General features: G+C 46.0%; 1 protein-coding gene across 1 annotated transcript in view; it reads left to right on the top strand.

Annotated features, from left to right (window-relative positions):
- Nucleotides 1–19,774, top strand: part of MELK (maternal embryonic leucine zipper kinase) — a 281,942-nt gene that overhangs the window by 150,466 nt on the left and 111,702 nt on the right. Inside the window, exon 11 of the mRNA XM_078676533.1 lies at nt 7,645–7,731. Coding sequence (XP_078532659.1) covers nt 7,645–7,731 — 87 coding nt within the window. The remainder of the gene's footprint in view (nt 1–7,644; nt 7,732–19,774) is intronic.

The raw sequence follows: 19,774 nt of genomic DNA, 5'->3' as shown, positions 1-19,774 counted from the left end.
GGCCCCACACTAGCAACACACATTGAAAGTGGTCCCCCTAATGCATGCAAACATATGAATTGGGACCGCTTGACTTAGAGTTCAGTCTGTTGAAAAAAAAAATTCCTCACTGAGTAAAATTCATTATCTATACCTGTATGGACTTTTCCTCACTGCCTTTGAACTCCAACAAAGCTTGTTTTTCGTTCTCATTCCTCTACAAATACTTTTTCCACCACATCAAATTTCAAGATGTGGTGTAAACTACCTTTTTACCACCTAATTCAATCTGGGAAACGGCCACTACAACGAAGCCGTTACCACAAAATCATTAACCACGCATGCAGTACAACGCATGCGTGGTTACCACGAAAGCCTTTACCACGCATACCTTTACTACGAGGTTTGTAGTAAAGGCATATGTGGTAAAGGAAAAAAGTTTAAAAAAGGGGGGGCTTGGGGGGTCTCCCCCCAATAAAAAAAAACTCCTGAAGTCACGTCGATATGCAGAAAATCAGTGTCGTATAAGAGAAATCGGAAAATAAACTTCCGTTTTCTGTATGACGTCACCACGCATGTATTCGAGTTAAAGGTTATGCGTGTTAAACAAAATCCGTTGTAATGCATGCGTGGTAAAGGCATGCGTTGCAACGGAATTCGTTGTAACGTCATACATTCATTCAATCTCTATGAACACGTAAACTTGATTAATGGAATTGGCAAGTTACAGACTCTCACATCTGATAGAGCCCTCTAGACTTAGATTCCTTACCAGAGAATTATTTTCTAGGCATCAGACTATATCTGTATTTTTTTTTCCTTGCGCAGGACCCCTGCACGCCGGTAGGTGGCATTGTTCGGCTGCACATGGCGTAGTCTGTCTGTCCGGAAATTACATGCTCAGTGTCTATATAGGTGCCAGTCAGTGCAGATCCAGAAAGAACAACCCCCAGGCATTTTTTGACCAACCTTTTACCACTTTTTGTTTGTCTTTTTGAGAATCTTCTCCTGGTGTGGCAGCATGTCAACTAGGAAGGCCAGCTTCAAGCCCTGCGGCCCCTGTCATAGACCGATGTTGGTGATGGACATGCAGCTTGTTTGCCTGTGGTGCCTCGAGAGCGACCACAACTCGAAGACCTGCTTTTTACTTGCATGATGGGCACCGCAAGGCTTTGAGGGTGCGCTCCCTCAAGCTCCTTGATGCTCGACGTGTCACCCCCTCGATAGGAAGCTCCCAAGATCTGTTGTGTAGCCCCAGATCCTTTTCGCACGCTTAAGTCATCCTCTGGTAAGTTCCACAGGAAAAACAAAAGTAAGAAGTCTAAGAGATCCTTCTTAGTCCTGTCCATCGAAGTCATCTGACAAGGGAACGTTGTCAATTGAGGCCTGGCTCTGCAGTTGAGCCTGCGCTGGCTCCATACCGCCTGACTTTCTAGGAGCCCGAGCTACACTTGCCCAATTGTGAAAGTTCTAAGAGCCTATGCACCTCCTATTTGAACTCCCACTGGTTCTCCGCTGACAGTTCCGTCCCTGGATCCAGACCAGCACTGGTCATACCGCCTCGACCTTCCCCAGCGCCAGCTCAAATGCCAGCATCATCCCCATTGTCATCCCTGACTCAGACGCGGATCTAGAGGGACGTCGGTCGACTCAGACACTGATTGTAGCCATGCCTTCCAGGCTGGAGCCAGAGCCCTATTCCTATGGGCTGAGACTGGAGGATTGGGAGGGGCTGCTGGGCCCTGAAGAGTACTAGCCCTTAGATGCTAAAATGGACTGGGGTGAGAAATTGGTAGATGCCCACGAACTTGACCCTTCTCTAGATACTGGCATGGTCTCTCCTCCTACTGTGGCTACAGAGGAGGGAGCCTTATTTGCTGTGGTGGTGAGAAGTGCGGCCGAGGTCCTGGACCTGAGCCTACCCTCAGTGGCAGTAAAGACTAACGTTTTGACTGAGGTGCTTCAGCCGGGAGTGATCCCCTCAGAACAGCTTCTCTCAATTAATAAAGCCTTCCCAAACATCCTGCTTGGACTTGGTCCAAATTCTACACAGGGGCTCCTGTGAACAGAATGATTGCCAGTCACCACCCCGCCCTGCCTCAGGCAACACCCTACTTTGGAGAGCTTGGTGGCCCAAGCTTCCGCCTCCCATGAAAATCCTGGCGCATTCTCTACCACTCCACCGGATAGGGAATCCGAGAGACTGGATACCTTAGGAAATATTTTTTTTTCTTTCACCAGCCTGGCACTGCGGCCCATGAACACCACGTGCCTTTTGAGCCGTTACTCCCATTTTCTGTGGGATTCAGTTGTGCGGGTGCTGCCCATGGTTCCGGAGGAGGCCTTACTTTCCCAAGCTATTAAAGACTGGAGAGATGCAGCGAATTTCATGATCCAATTTGGTCTGGACACAACCAACTCACTGGGCGGAGAGGTTTCTTTGGCAGTGGCCTTCTAGCGCCACGCCTGGCTGAGAATTGGCTTTTTAGGGGACGTCCAAGCTTGTCTTATGGACATGCCTTTTGATAACTCGCATCTCTTCAGAGACAAGGCGGACTACACGTTGTCCAAATACAGGCCCAAATACTGCAGCTACCCACAACTTCAGGAAGATTCCAATTCCAAGGAAATACCCTTCATGTCTTCATGTTGCATTTGGGGCCTTTTCATGTCAAAGATGGTAGGCCCACCTACTCAAATTGATACCCAGAAGAGTAGAACATTTGTAAATGCCAATTACATTTATATTAGTTTTTGGCTTTCAAATTTTGAGGCAATGTGTAAGAAAGCACATTTTACAAAACATTCTCTGAGTCACATGATGTTATAGATAACCCTTAATTCACAGTTGTGCAAATAAACACTTTTCCTAAATGTAGAATGTTGCACAAGTCTCAACAATGCATGGCCTTACCGCTGTACCTGTTTTCATTCATTAGAGCTCCCCTTCTGAATTTGGTTCATGATTGCTCACAATGAAAAATTATTATAAACTCCAGTTCGGTTGATGGCTCTGGGTATTGAATGTTTTTGGACAACCAACACACCCTAAATATCCCTATGACTGGAAGAGTTTGACAGAGGTAATGTTATCACTTTTGTAGATTAGTCATTGGGACAAAAATTACAGATGAAAAATTGTCCTCCATTTCCATTTTCAGTACTAACTTTTTATTGGTTTTTGGTTTCAACAATTAGTGTCTTTGAGAAAACCATGAGTGGTATACATGAATGACCCCTGATAAATTCAGTACTTATTTGGTTCACTTTTTATGCCCCCACAAACTGTACGTGGGTATAAACAAAAAGGAAATACTGACTACTGCTTAGAAAGTTATAAAAACGGTGGTCATTTTTGATTTTTTACTTTTAAAAACTGCCTGTTCCTGAAAGCTGTAAAGGAGGCGATCTCAACACAGTTAACCTTTTGTGGGTGTAATTTTTAGTCAAACAAATATCATACTTTCTTGCACGAGAATTCACACCTTCTCCAATAAAAAATAAAAAAAATCCAACATTTTTCCTATTTAATCCGTTCTCTCCAGGGAGAACCCTGAGTATTTTAGAATCGCCAAAATGTGGGAATTAAATTGGGGACGCATTTGGCCTGGATATAATTTGTGGAAAGAAGTTCTTGCAGGCGTAATCACTATCTATCCAATATAAATATGTAACTCAGCACTGCGCGGAAGGTGAAGGGGTTTGTTTGGGAGCATCAGCACTTAAGGGTTAACCATTTCTTTACGATTTTACAAATAAAAACCTAAAATATAACTGATCCGATTAGTTAGTATTTTTATTGTATTGTTGATTAAAACCATAACAGTTAGACATAAAATAGTTAAAACAATCAACATGATGCACAACATTTTCAAAAACTTAATTGACAATAACATTAACAATAGACAATTATTCAGGTAACCTATGCGATGTGCCTTATTAAAGTGCCAAGAACCTCAATCTAACCCAATCGGAATGATTGATTTCCGTCATAAAAGTAGAAAATAACCTCATAACCTCTAATTTTCATATTCAATATAAAATGTTCATTGTATAAAGTCGGGAACTTATACGTAGATCTGTTTTATAACAACGGTAAACAAGTAAAAATGTGCCTAAATCCTTTCCATGGGGACCGGTGGCGCAGTTCATTTTAGGAGGACAAAATGATTGTTGCACTCTAGTCTTGTCAAACTTAGAGCCTCCAATATTCTTGTTTGAGCTTAATGCCTACCAGCCTTATCCCCCCCATTACCTCTGCCCTACCCTCCTGGTGCCTCCCTCACCAAGGGGACCCACCTAGATACCCTACCTAATCTTCTGTTAGGAGCCTTAAATGCCAAATGTTCCTTCTAAAAGGGATTAAACCTTGCTAACACCACCATCCATCCTAGATGGTTAATATACTCCAAATCCACTCTTACTTACACCCCAGCTTTTGAGCAGGAAGCACCATAATTATAAAGGGTATAATTGATAACTGTTGTTGCTTCAGAGGAAAAGATATCCCCCAGGTATTCAACAGTAATCGATTTAAAATGTTCACAAATTTAGCACATCTTACCAGCCTCCCGGGTGATCTACTGCCAAAGCAGAAGGACGATGCCTGTACACCAGAACAAACTCACCGTGCCAAAAAGATAGGTTTCAGCAGTGGTGTCCTTTGTTGGTCTAGGGCAGGGAACCAGCATAACAGATGAAGCTATAATTCCCAATAATTGTAGCATAGCCTTCACTATGTCACCCCCTAAACCAGCCCAACGCGGGTTAACATCTCTTATTGGAGGAGCAAGCACGCTCATGTTAAGGATTTGGTCCAGAGTATTTGCATTAATAAGATCCGAAAAATATTTTTGTAGCTTCTCAACATGATAGGAATCTGTTGGGGGCTGTGCCAATCCTCGACACTCAACGGTCCGTATACCCTGTTCCAAGGAAGACTTTCATTTGCATAATAACGGTTTTCCATACCCGATATGGGATGACTCTGTCCCCAAGGCAGACTCCTCAATCTTAAGTAACAGAATCGCCTCAATAAGTGGTTGCCAGGTTTTTTCATAAATGATATCAAAAGATTTTTTAACGAATTCTTGTTCTGTGTGCTCTAATGTGGCATATCTCCAACGCATCCTCCAGTGCACCAGGATAGGCCAGATGCCCATACTGCAGGGCTACGGTTAATGTTGCCTTTATTTCTCTTTAAATTGGTGACACAGAAGCACTACATAATAAGTGATTCAGTTAACCAATTCCATATGTAATAGCTGCCGCTTTCTTGTTAAGATCTTTAACTTGGGCAACTGCAGAACCAGATTCACTAAACTACATGCCCAGATATTTATAATGCCTTGCTGGTATGAAGGTCATACCTTCCAATTGCCAAGTTGACAGCTTCTTCCTTCGGTAGCCCCAGAACATCAGGACTTAAGTTTTAAACTGATTTACCAATAAATGGTTTGCCTTGTTAAATTGACCCAAAGCGTTTAAAGCCCTTTGCAAACTTGACTTGGTATGATCCATGACCACAATGTCATTGGCGTATTGAATTATTTGTAATCGTACTAAACTTAGATTAGGGGGAAGAAAACTACAACCGCCCAGGACTTTCCCTAGGTCCACTGTGTATAGATCAAACAACATTGGTGTCAAAACACAACCCTGATTTAGCCCACAATTTGTTTTGACTTTCTGTGTTACTGTTGTTGCACTGGTTTTCACCCAAAACCAGGTCTCTGTATATAGTGATGTAATCGCTCTTCGCAAGTTCAATGGTGTACCCTACCCTGCGTGCTTCTTCCAGAGAATAGCCCTATCCACTCTATTAAAAACTGCGCTGTAATCTATAAAACGGTACAAAAGGGGGTGGTGATTGATGGAGGATCTGAACCAATCAAACACTCACACCCAGTCAACAGATCTGGGTTTATTCCATCACCGTTCTTTAGCCCACTCTGCCACCCCAGTTCAATGATGGACATATGCAAATCAGTCTAACCCTGTGACTCATGGGAACAGTCCAGCCCGAACTGCCAAGCCTTGCCTTCCCTGGACCGGAAACAAGCTTCCTAGGACCGGTTTCTGGCATTTCAGCCGTCTTCAACCAGGCTTGCTTGAATCCAGTGGCAAAGTGAGCAAGGGACTCGCGTCTGAGCATTGCCTGCCAACTTATGGCGAACAAAGCGGTACAAAAGGGGGTGGTGATGGACGGAGCATCTGAACCAATCAAACACTCACACCCATTCAACAGATATGGGCTTATTCCATCATCGTTCTTTAGCCCAATCTGCCAACCCAGTTCAGACATGGCCATATGCAAATCAGTCTGACCCTGTGCCTCATGGGAATAGTCCAGCCCGAACTGCCAAGCTATGCCTTCCCTGGACCGGAAACAAGCTGTGATCCATGTGTGGCCTTAACCTTTTACTCTGCCTGCTGCCCACTGTTTTTTATGGCTGAATCTCGCCTCTCTCTGATTACACGAACATACGATAGTTAGTGCGCTTGCATCAGCTTTTAAGGGTTAAATATTTCTTTACTGGTTTTAAAAGCAAAATATAACTGATACAATTAAACATACTCGTGGAGAAGTGTGGCTCAATGGTTAGAGCGGCAGAACCTGATGCAGAGGTCTAGCCCGGGACCAGGGTTCAATTCCCGCCTTGGCGGGTCTCTGGCTCAATTTCCTCGGACCTGATAATTCTCGCCTCGGTGCCTATTCTCATCATGGGTCCCACTCTGCAACTCTGGGCAATAGTTTGCTTAATCTCCACAACGGCCCCAACAACGCTAGGATGCCTGGCTTCACCTTGGGGGTGCCCAGGAGTGGGCACTTCACAGGGAAAAGCCAGGAAGGGTTCCACAGGGGTATGCGTACAAGCGCCGAGATGCCTCATGGGTGATTTGTGCGCTATAGAAGTACTACATATTTACAGGCCCATGCGAATGATATGCTGTGACTGTTAGAACATTTGGAACAGCAGACTTGGAGATTGGACAGGGCTAATGTCGCCAAAGTTAAACTGCTTCTTATGCATGTTATAACAGGATAAATCAAGTTGGAGAACCTGTTCACTTGCAGAGCAGTGATATTCAGCGGCCGTTACAGCTTGGGGATTCACGGATCAAGGCACATCATGCCTGCCTTTTACGTTCATGTTTCTGGGGCTAAATGATTGAGTGAAACAAATTCTATACAAACGCTCTCCAATTTGCTAAATCAGCTATCTTTTGGTGCATTTCTTCTGCTCATGTGCATCCCTCCATCTTTCAGGCAATATTTAATTCTCTTGATGCCCTCAAAAATCTGCTGATCACCCTGCTACGATGTATTGATATGCAAGTATTGCATGTGCTCCTGGAGTTATTAAATGTTTTTTTTAATCAGGAAATTTGAGATGATGAAATATTAACATAAGTTAAAAAAAAAAAATTATTTGGAAAAAAATGTAGATCTTCAGAGACTCTCCACAGCAACCAAGTACTGCGATAGACCAATATTAATGAGTATTTTAGTAGCAGACGATGTGATCTGATCGTATATCCAAATGTAATGGTTTAATTGGGTGAACATCCGTCTCCTATTGTGTTTTCTGTTAGCGTTGTCTCTGGCAATAGTTTAGCAAGTACTATAAAGTGATTTCTAAACCTTTTGCATGTATCCTGCAGCTCGACCATCTTGACGAAGACTGTATTACAGAGCTTGCCGTGTTCAGTAAACGCAGTAGAGAAAGCATGTCTGATTTAATTTCCAAGGTAAGAATCGTGTTTAAGATTGATTTGGTAACTGCCCTTGGAGGCACTTTTGTAACATACCAATACATGGATCTGCTAAAATTCTGAACTTTCAAAGCTTCTCATTTTCATAGTCCATATTTGCAGCTGTTACATCCTTTCCCCCAATAATATATTGTTCTTGAGATCCACCCTCTTGCCTAACAAAAGCTGAAGCTGGCCTTGCATATGTGTACCACCATTTGAGGTTGCTTTGCATGCCCTCCCTTCTGGCTCCCATGAGTCATTTTCTTCTGAAGATGAGAGAAAAAAAGTTTTCATATCTATTCCCGTTAACCAAGGTCTGTTATTCTTGCCTCCATACACTAAATTGCATCTGTTTTGCTCTTCTTCTCTGCTTGTAGGACTTGGCCCTTTTTGGCTAAAGTTCCTAAACTTTTTTCTTTCCCCTAGAACCTTTTTCTGACATGGTGTTGCCAACTTAGATGCTTTGGACACTTTGCCACTGCTAAACAGTTTCAAAGTGCAAGTGCTCCCTGTGTAAAGTGTAATGGTAATTGGTTGTCCATGATTGGTATGTTTGCAGCCTCTAGTAAAGTGCACTATGTGCCAGGGCTGGTAATGCAAAAGCTACTAGTGGGCCTGCAGCACTATTTGTGCCACCCACACAAGTAGCCTTAAAAAGGGAACTCTGGTCTGCCATTGCAGTGCCTGCACGCAGTTTGGTAAACTACCAACTCTGGCAAGTGCACTCACTTGCCAGAACTTACCCTTCCCTTTCTATGCACATCAGACACCACTATGGTAGGTCCAGGGTACCCTCTGGGCAGGGTGCAGTGCATGTGAAAGGTAGGACACGTACTAAGGTGTGTCATGTCCGGACAGTGAAATAATCTCCATTTCGTTTTTCCACTGTGGAAAGCCCATCTTGCCCATAGGATAGAATGGGAAGGCTGTGTAATATGTTTTCCAGCCTATCTTCCCAAAGGCTTAAGATGGAAAGGTGAAATTTAGTATGCCTGAACTCACAATGTAATAACACTTCTTTTTACGAAGGTGGTTTTTGCATTGTGTGTTTAGATGCCACTCTTTCAGAGGTGGCAGAGTTTTTGTGCTCTAACATTTCTGTGTGTCTCTCCCTGGCTGTGGATTGATTATCTGGATCTGAAAGCGATAGGATCCGTGGAATGTCTTGACCCAGTGGAGGAGGTGATACAGCAATAGGCTGACCTGCATTTGGAGTGTAGGGGGAGGAGATGCCCCTAGAGGCGCAGAGGCCTGGGTTGCTGCTATAAATCAATTGCCCCATCTCCTGCTGAGTGATTGAGAATCCAGAACCCCACTAATCAAAGGAAGAAGGTGTCACTGGCAGGGAGGCACCCAGAACTGGTTTGAACAGGGGTCAGTGCCCCTGAACACAGACTTCAAAGCTATTGAGGGGTATAACTATGAGAGCTGAAGCCCCTGAACTTTGGAGAATGGCGTGATCGTGTGAACAATACTGGAGCTACTTCGTGTTCAAGAAGACCTTTGCCAAGGAAGAAACAACTTAAAAGACTGAAGGAGAGGACTTAACTTTGCTGTGTGTTCTGGGGCTGGCCTGCAGTTTGCTGTTTTAACCAAGGAAAGACTAAAGGGAGTTTGCTGTGTCCCCCTGCTTGAATGACTTTGCTGTGTCCTGAAGTAACTTATCCCCAAGGGCCCGAAGTGAGCTGGTTCCCTGTTGCGGTAATACAGGAACACAAAAGTTTCCAGGAGAGTCTCAGCGGTTCTGTATGCATGTTCTTGTTGCAGCCTGAGACACTCGTAAGGTGTGCCCTGTGATCGTGGGCACCTGGAGTCCAAGCAGGGATCAGTGACGCTGTGTGCTTTGTGCATCCTGAACCCCTTTGTGAGGATTGTGCAGATAACATGTGCACTGGATTCTAAGTGGGTGTCATCGACGCCGTGTGCGTTGTGTACCGTGAGACCTTCGTGAGGATTTGCCTTGTTAGCGTGCATCCGGAATCCAAGTGAGTCTCATTGATGCTGTGTGCGTTGTGCACCGTGAGACCTTTGTGAGGATTTGCTTTATAGTGCACCCGGTGTTAAAGTGAGTCTGTGACGCTGTGCGCATGATCTTCGTGCAGCCTGAGACCTTCATGTGGCGTGCCCAGTGATCGTGCACCCGAAGCTCAAGGAAGTCTCAGCGACGCTGTGTGCGGGTGCCCTGTGGCAGCCTGAGATCTTCTGATCAGTTGCGGCCCGGACCGGCAGTCCGGAGGAGCTGAGCCGCCAGCCCGAGCCCGCCGTTGCCGAGTTCCAAAGATTGCATCAGTGGCCCAACCCGCTGGACGTGGAGAGTGAGTTTGCACCTCCCAGGTAACATGTGTCGACTCCAAGGGCACGGGCTTGGAGGGAGACTCTCTGCCTCTCTCTTACTTCAGCAGCACGAGCCTCTGCTTCGGCTCTTATCGCGGCCCGAATTGCCATGGGAGTGGCAGTACCGGGGCCGGAGTGCGGAGCTGCATGTTTTGTGTTATACCATACCTGTGTTGGGGGCAACTGTTGTCAGAGGCTACCTACGAGTAAGCACGAGTGACGGAGAGACCGCCTGAGGCACCGTGATTGGTGCCAGAGTATAGTACGGATTACTCCATTTCTGCATAACGGAGTACCTAATTGTTGTATTACACATTGCATCATTTCTGCATAACGAAGTACCTAATCAGTGTATTACGCATTGCATCTTTCCTGCATAATAAATTACCTGATTAGAGTATGACGCATGGCATTGTTTCTGCATAACGAACTACCTGATTGTCGTATGACACATTGCATTGTTTCTGCATAACGAACTACCTGATTAGCGTATTACGCAGTGCATTATTCTTGCATAACAAACTACCTGATTAGCGTATTACGTATTGCCTTACATCTGAATAACGAGGTACCTGGTGGTTGTATTACGCATTGCATTATTTTTACATTGCCAAGTACCTGATTGTCGTGCTACACATTGCATTATTATTTTTACATTGCAAAGTGCCTGATTGTTGCGTACGCATTGCATTTTTTTTTACATTGCAAAAGTGCCTGATTCTAGCATTACGATCTGCATAACATGGTGTTAGGATTACAGTAGAATGTTTATAAGTGCTCATAAATATCGCCAGAACTTACAAGGGCTGGCTTAACAACCGGCCAGAAGAAATATTACAAATCTGCATATGTTGGATTTATATTGTGTGGTCTTATTGTATATCTTTTTATATAAAGTTTATACTCCTTTTTATAAAACTTTTGTGTGGAGTCTATTTGTGGTGTCATCATTGGATTGCTATGAGCGTGGTTGCATATACTTTACACATTTGCCTTGAAGATAAGCCTGGCTTCTCGTGCCAAGCTACCAAGGGGGTGTGCGGGGCTATCTCAGAAGGTGACTTTCATTTCCCTGACGTTGAAACGCTGGTCCCTATTTGACCTAAGGTACCTACCTCAGCCAACCAGGGATCCCGGGTCGAATTCTGCTCAACACTCCTTGTGGGCTTCAAGAGCAACTGTTTGTGTCATTCATATTCTGCAAGCTTGGCCAACATATTGTGTGCTTGTAGTACTTGTAAACAGACTGTTCTTGGTAACACACCGTCCTTTAACTCCATTTAGTTCCTCAACCTGCCGCTTACTCCATTGCTTGGATTTGATGGTGCAAAAGTGGCTGTGAATAAACCTTTTTAATTTTGTTATTCTTTTCAAAGACCTCCTAACCAGGAGATCAGTTCTTTCTGAAAAGTTTGTGATGCAACAAGGTAGCTATCAGCTGAGAGCTGCTTGCTTCAAACCATGCATCTGAGACAAGTAAAAGATGCTCCATTGGCTTAACACAACTAAGGGCCAGTGTTGTTGTTGTATATATTTTATTATGTAACAAAAAATGATTTTGGTATTGATTTGTTGTCTTTGAATATCAGTGAGACAAGAATAAAATCTTGTCGCAATAATTGATTCATTTATTCTTCTGTGCAAACACATGGCCTAGCCTGAGTGATACATTTATTCAACGACTGAATAGCCTTCTTATAGATAGGTAGAGCAGCTTGTTAGACTCTTTGATATTTTGATTTTCCCCTATTGCTCTACCTTTGTCTTTTCCCCCATTACCTAGTGGTTGCTTGCTTAGCTTGTAACAGGGCGTGTATGGCCGTAACGGGCACCAGATGTTTTCCCGATATGCCGGAGGGGCGGTTAGCGGTTTTGCAGCAGTGCTGGAATATTGGCCCTCTGTACCAAAAGCAGCAGCAGTGTTTCCCACCAGCATCCTTCCACGTCCCCTGCGGCCGGTCCAACTCAATTGCCAGCACAGATTTGCATTCCCAGTCCGGCCCTGGCCTGTAATCACCAAATCCAGAACTTTCAGGCCAGCTTCAGGACTTTTTCTAGGTTTCAGGCTATTGGAAGCTCTCAAAGCTATCTCATGGTTGGCTTTCTGACCTTCCTGTACCAGTTTCCTCAGAGGTGATCACCTCACTCTAAACCATCCTGGTCGGTGTTTCTCGTGATGGGCTTTTTTTTTTTGATGACCTGATGCATTCTGGGTGTTTTTGTCCTATCTTTCTTCCATTAAGCTAGTTATAATCACACAAATCATGTCATTGAGCCCAGATCTTGTTATACTGTCCATAATAATATAGCGTGTTTTAAAAATCCTACTTGTAGGTGAACTCTGGCCTAAATCTAATGGGACACAGGTGTAATTCAGTCTCAAACCCTCCCTTTATCTGAGGCTCTGACGGACATGGTACCTTATCGCTCCTGCAGGGGCACCAGGGATCAAGTAGGTCACGGTTGCATCCCCAGCACAGGCTATCTCAACCAGTTACCGAGAATTAAAAATAAAAAAAAAACCTCTGGTTATACCAAGGGAAATGCAGCTGCCTTGTTCAGCAGGAGTGTAGTAGTCTGTGGCTATTGGTTCATAACGACAGACAGGTACTGTCTTCATCGATTGCCGAGGGTGAAGCACAGAAGGGCCAACAGGATTAGTACTTAAATTCTCCCTCTACCTCCTTATCTAAAATGAATGATATTGCCCTCGTTCAGCGTCTAATCAGATACTTGCATCTGGGCCTAAACCAGTATCTGATTGTGTTTCTGCAGTTTGTAGTAATGAGTTTGTTACGACCTACAACAATGACTGGTAATCAGGCGTACACTCAGCACCAGCCTAATCTAATTACTTCTATTTTGGCCTGCTCGTTTCTGCTGGAAGTTTCATAGCGCTCAGGAATCCTCTCCTATTCTCCCACATGCCTGTATGCATCTTTGGTGCGTGTTCTTCTCTTAATGGCTTTTCACCATTCCTTTTTTTTAAATCCTTTTTATTAAACAAAGCTTGGCAGTACAGTTATTCAAACTACTATAATGTACAGAATCCATGGTAGTGTCAGGGATATAGTTTAAATTTATTTATTTGAAAGGTTTTATATAGTGCTGGCTAGACCCGAAGGTATCGGAGCGCTTTAAATGAATATCAGACCATAGCTGCAGGATACATCGTTACAAGGTTACACAGTTTCAGAGCATAGTTACATAGTTACAAGTTAGGTTGAGAAAAGCAATAAGGACATATACGTAAGGGAAAGAGCAGGCATGGGAGAAGATTCAGCGGAGAGGGGGTAGGAGCAGGGGAAGTAGACAAAGAATGAGGAGGGAAAGAGGTGGGGGAGGGTGAGAGACCGAACATTAAAGAGGAGGGGGAGGGTGATGGGAGCACAAACCGGTAGACGAGTAGAAGCTGCGTCCAAAGTCCGGTAAGCTGTGATCCCAGGGGAAGTGGAATCATTCCCACGTCTGTTGCGTGAGGCTCCCTTAACACAGTGGACTCTCTCAGAGGGGTCTCTGAGACGCCAAGGCCTACCTACTGGATCCTTCCCCAACAAGGGGAGAGGGAGTGCTTCGGCAAGGGGGGGCCATACCATAACCTCAACTGTGAGTGGCTCCCTTGACGCTGTGGACTCACTCAGAGGGGTTACTGAGACTCCAGGGTATGAATATTGGATCTTTCCCCAACAAGGGGAGGAGTGCTTAGTAAAAAGGGTACAAGGGACAGGGGGCTAGCCGGCATAGATACATGTTATGTCGATGAAAAAATAAAGACATGTACATAAGAAAAAACTAGGCAAGGGAAGAGATTCAGGGGGGAGGGGGTAGGAGCAGGGGAAATGGACCAAGAATGAAAGAGGGAAAGAGGTAGGGGAGGGTGATGGACAAAGCCTGAAAGAGGAGGGGGGGGTGGAGGGGGCACAAACCGGTACACGAGAAAAGGCCGCGACCAAGGTCTGGTAAGCTGTGAATAATGTACAGAATCCATGGTAGTGTCAGGGATATAGTTTACATTCAACGCACTTTGAATTACGATGATACATTAACAATTTCAGTACTAACCACAGTTCCACTTCAGTTCTTGACCAGGAGGAGCACCCCACTCTTCGATTTATCTGTGGTCATATTGTTCTCGAGGGCCTCTGTATGCCACTCAGTGGCACCAAATCTTGTCCCACTTCCCCGGGCACCCCCCACTTTGGTACACCACCTTTTCTGCTGCAGAGCAACAGTTCAGGTCTTCGCTCCACTCAGTGTCCCCGGGGTGTTTGGTTTGCTCCCCACGCCCTTGCTATATTATTTTGCCACTATGTATGCTGTCTTGAGCCAGTTGTAGGTATTTGAGCAATCTGTCCTCTCCCGTCACACATAGTATGTCACCTGTCCTCAATTGGAACCTCTTGGTCCACTACTTCAGCCATTATCCGTACTATCTATTTCCACTACTGTTGATTATAAGGGCAGGCCCATAGTATGTGGAAAAAAGTGCCCCTTTACCCACAACCCCGGGTTCACATGTCTTTCGCTGCGGTTAATTCGGTGCACGTGTCCTTGAGGTGTAAGATCTAGGAAGTAGAAGTAACATTTTAAGGCTAAAATGCGCCTGTATTGCCACCTTCCTAGGGCTTTGTATTGCCTCTGCTCAATAATCATCCTCCAGCTTACCCAGTTTGGCTTCCCATGACTCTCGGAGGGTCACCAGTTGGTCCGGTGCATTGTTAATATATATATATATATATATATATATATATATATATATATATATATATATATGTATACCTTGTCAGTCATGGGATCTAGTAATACCCCATCTTCGAGTGGCGTGTATTCTGCTATGTGCTCGCCGTCTGGAATGTGACACCGCAGTGTGTGTGTATCAGCTATATGTATGTGTATTGTTCTCAATCAGGCATTTCATATTCCGTTTGTAAGTCGTTTTCACCATTCCTTTGAGTGTTGTAGTGTGTTCAGACATTTTGTTTAAACTTTGTTCACCTTGTGCACCATTGGCGAGTTTTTGCTGTCTGCGTTCTTTCTCGCTTGTAGCCCCTGAGGTGAAGCTTCTTTCTGGATGTTCAGATGCTTAATTGTTTTTTACTTGGCATGCTGAAAGCCATGTACTTCTCAGAGAGGTTACTGATGAATTGGTTAGTGACCCCTCTAGAACACATCTCCATTATAGCCAAGTTTAACATGGTTTCTTCTGTCTCTTGAGAAAGTTAATGAACACACCAAGGCGGCATCCACAATTTGTAAATGTTTTTACCTTTCCTTGTGTTCTGAAGACCGAGTCCTGGAGCTTACATCCATCCATAGAGTTTATTCTCAGTTTAGACTGGTTCTCAAGTTGTTGGACAGAACTAGACTAAAACCTTTGCCTGCCATCTTGTCTATCACTCCCAGCCCTGGTAGATCTTGTGCACCTTTTTTCTAGTAGAACCAGCTCATCACCTACCTGTCTGTGTATCCCCCATGCTGGGCTGTGCACTAGCCTGCGGTATATTAAAGCAGACTCCTGCATGTTAGCGGAGCTTGTGGCATGATTTGGAAGCAAAGAGGAAATCGAGGCTTACCAGTGCAAGGATCCCTGCAGTGAGTGATTTGTGAACGGCTTAATGCATGTGCCGTATTCTGATTTTGTAGACATGGCTAGTATTTTCAAAATAATTAAATTAGTTCTTTGTTAGACGGATTATCATTTAACTGTCAACGATCAATGAAACATTTGCTGATATGATCTGAAATGCTACTTTTTTTATGTTGCAAATCGCGTATTTTAAAAATGCACCTTAGATTTATTTGCCCTGTATGCAAGAGCTGTCTGCTCAATTGCTCTATAGGCTTGTGCATGTGGTTTATAAATTGTTTGCCCTAGCCCTGAGCATGCTTGCAGACAACAGTCTGGGTCAGGTTTGCGGAATAATAAAGTGAGATCGTCCTGAAGAGAAGAAACCAATCTCAAGTGCAGCATCTGTTCAAGTAGTTTCTTGATCCCTTTTTCCACTTTATTTCAAAAGGAAATATTGACCCTATGTAACAATTGTCACTCCAGAGATTGAAACTGCAATTTTGTATGCAGTTTAAACAAAGCAGGCCGTTTTTTGTTTTCACAGCTCTTAACCATATACATACAGCTTATTGGTGGTGTCACGTTTCAGTAGTTTTGGCATTTTGCCAACTAGTGCTAGTTTGATTAGTTTATTTGTTAATACGCTTAAGAGTAACCTGCTGTGTGCACAGCTCCGGATTTGCCAGTAAAGCAAATTATTTCTGAAGCCAATCTTGATGGAAGGTTAGTTATAGTACGACAGTGGAGCAGAGCTTGACTAAACAACACTACACCGGCTTGTGCCAAGGTACTTTCATACTGTCAATAGGCAATGTTTGTTATGGACCGTAGACTGATTCGATTTCTCTCCAAGTGTTTGTTTCCCCATATTTAAAGCTCCTGGCAGAAAAAGCCAGCAATACTTTTGTAGAACAGTTGAAACTAAAAATGTGTAGCTCACCCTAATCCTGTTCCAGACACATGCTCTTAAAACCTGTTCACATTACTTCTCCAAAGTGAGTAACTTGCCACCCTCTTCTCCCCCACCCACACCTCTCCATGCCCACCCCCAAAGCCTGCGCCCCACCAACCAAATCCCCTTATGGATAGTCCCAACAATCGGGACAAATGCCCTCGTACTCTACTGACGACTGTTCTGACCTGTATTTTTTTTTTTTTTTGTATTCCTCTCCCACCCCTTTTTAGGTCTCGCTGAGCCAATGCGGTTGCGTATTGCTCCAGCGAGAATTAGAGAATTATGTAGAGGCTCCAGAAAAGCCTGCCAGAGGGCTCTGGGATGCTGATTATGGCCAGTGCATGTGCGCCGGGGGGGCGCGCTCGCCATTCCCCCCCCCCCCCCTCATCAGACTTGAAAGGAAGCCGCTCGCACACCACCATTTGTCTGAGCCTCGGTATCAGACTTCAAAGGAAGCCGCTCCCGAACTTGCTGGCCTCGCTCTCATGAGCCTTTATTTACTTGTTTCCTATTTATCCTTAATCCCTTCTAAGTTCTTCCTACTCTGTCTTCACTTCCCCCGCTCTCCCTTGCGTCCTTTCCCCACCTTTCCTCCTAACATTCCATGTTGTGCTGTTTGTTATATTATACAACGTTATGTAATTTTGTGACACCCCTGTATGTAATGTTGATTTGTACAGCGCTGCCAGTATTTCTGCTCCTACACAATGTTTGCTCCTGTTCACTCTCTCACCTTCCGCTCAATCACCCCTCTCTCTTTTCCATACGTCCTCTGCCTACTTTCTCTAACTTCTCCGTTCTCTCCCTTGCACTTTTTGTTTTCCGTCCGTCACTCACTCCTTTCCTTTCATCTCCTCGCCTCTAGCCTCATTCTTTCCTCCTTATTCATTTATTTTCGTCTTCCTCATCCCACTTTTCTGCTCTTCAACTCTCCTTTCTCACTTAATCTTGCAGTTCCTCTAGGTTTATTTCCTCTGCGCTCTCATGCCACAGTCCTTCTTTGCGGTCGTTCCTTGCATTGACTACCCACGTAGCCTCGCCTTGCTTTCCCTCATCTGTTACTCCACTGCTTGTCTGCTGCCTTTCATTCTATTTCCAGCTGTTTTGTCTGTCCCTGTCCTCTGTCTTTTGTGGTGCCCCGCCTGTTCACTCCTTTCTCTCTCCTCGTAATGTTACCTCTCTGATTTTTTTCTCCTCTGCGATCCCTCAGTTCTTCCCTGCTGTCTCCTCCCCCCTGTCTTCTACAGGTATGTCTCCCCCTTCTTTCTCCTACAGGGCTGCCCTCTCCCAGCTCTGGGTCCTTAGCTGAGCTACATTCCTTCTCTGCAGTCTTTCTTCTCTCTACCACCGACCTTGCCTCTCTCCCTCTTTCCAGTGTGATCCACTCTGTCTTCCCTTCTCTCTCCTACGGATCTGTTCTCTCCCAGCTCGCTGTTCTTAGAGGTTATTTTACTCCCTCCCTGTTGTCTTCCTGTTTCTCTCTCCTTTACATTGTCTTTCCCTGCTCTCTTTCCTCTGTTGTGGTCTGCACCTCCTCTGTTGTCTTTCCTTCTCTTTATTCTCTTAAGCCTTCTTCAGTGCTGTCTCGCCCTTTTTTAGGTTTCACCTAAAGAGAGCATGCGCCGTCAGTGAAAACAATTGTCCTAAAAAGGGAGCTTAGAGCCCGCCCATTACTTACCTTTATTTACCATTGGTAGACTCCCACGTCATTCTTTCTTCTTTGCTTACCATTCGTCAGCTGCTCCTACTGGCACCCTCACATCCCCTCACATCCCCTCACCCTCACATCCCCTCACCCTCACATCCCCTCACCCTCACATCCCCCTCACATCCCCTCACCCTCACATCCCCTCACCCTCACATCCCCTCACCCTCACATCCCCTCACCCACCCACACCCCCACACCCTCACTCACCCACCCTTTCACCCTCACATCCCCCCACGCTCACATCCACCCTCACCCACACACACCCCCTCACCCACACACACCCCCTCACCCTCACTCACCCACCCTTTCACCCGCCCCCTCACGCTCACACCCCCTCACGCTCACACCCCCGCACCCCTCACCCTCGCACCCCTCACCCTCGCACCCCTCACCCTCGCACCCCTCACCCTCGCACCCCTCACCCTCGCACCCCTCACCCTCGCACCCCTCACCCTCGCACCCCTCACCCTCGCACCCCTCACCCTCGCACCCCTCACCCTCGCACCCCTCACCCTCGCACCCCTCACCCTCGCACCCCCTCACCCTCGCACCCCCTCACCCTCGCACCCCCTCACCCTCGCACCCCCTCACCCTCGCACCCCCTCACCCTCGCACCCCCTCACCCTCGCACCCCCTCACCCTCGCACCCCCTCACCCTCGCACCCCCTCACCCTCGCACCCCCCCACGCTCACATCCCCTCACCCACACACACACCCCCTCACCCACACACACACCCCCTCACCCTCGCACCCCCTCACCCTCGCACCCCCCCACGCTCACATCCCCTCACCCACACACACACCCCCTCACCCACACACACACCCCCTCACCCTCACTCACCCACCCTTTCACCCGCCCCCTCACCCTCACCCTCGCACCCCTCACCCTCGCACCCCTCACCCTCGCACCCCTCACCCTCGCACTTCTCACCCTCGCACCCCTCACCCTCGCACCCCTCACCCTCGCACCCCTCACCCTCGCACCCCTCACCCTCGCACCCCTCACCCTCGCACCCCTCACCCTCGCACCCCTCACCCTCGCACCCCTCACCCTCGCATCCCCTCACCCTCGCATCCCCTCACCCTCGCATCCCCTCACCCTCGCATCCCCTCACCCTCGCATCCCCTCACCCTCGCATCCCCTCACCCTCGCATCCCCTCACCCTCGCATCCCCTCACCCTCGCATCCCCTCACCCTCGCATCCCCTCACCCTCGCACACCCCCCACGCTCACATCCCTCACCCCCTCGCATAGCATAACAAAGCATAGGATAGCAAAACAAAAGAGCATAACAAAACATAGGATAACAAAGCATAGGATAGCAAAACAAAAGAGCATAACAAAGCATAGGATAGCAAAACAAAAGAGCATAACAAAACATAGGATAGGAAAACAAAAGAGCATAACAAAACCTAGCATAACAAAGCATAGGATAGCAAAACAAAAGAGCATAACAAAACCTAGCATAAC

Source organism: Lissotriton helveticus, chromosome 2_1 (genome assembly GCF_964261635.1).
Source record: "Lissotriton helveticus chromosome 2_1, aLisHel1.1, whole genome shotgun sequence".
Classification (NCBI taxonomy): Eukaryota; Metazoa; Chordata; class Amphibia; order Caudata; family Salamandridae; genus Lissotriton; species Lissotriton helveticus.
This window is presented reverse-complemented; position numbering and strand designations above follow the sequence as displayed.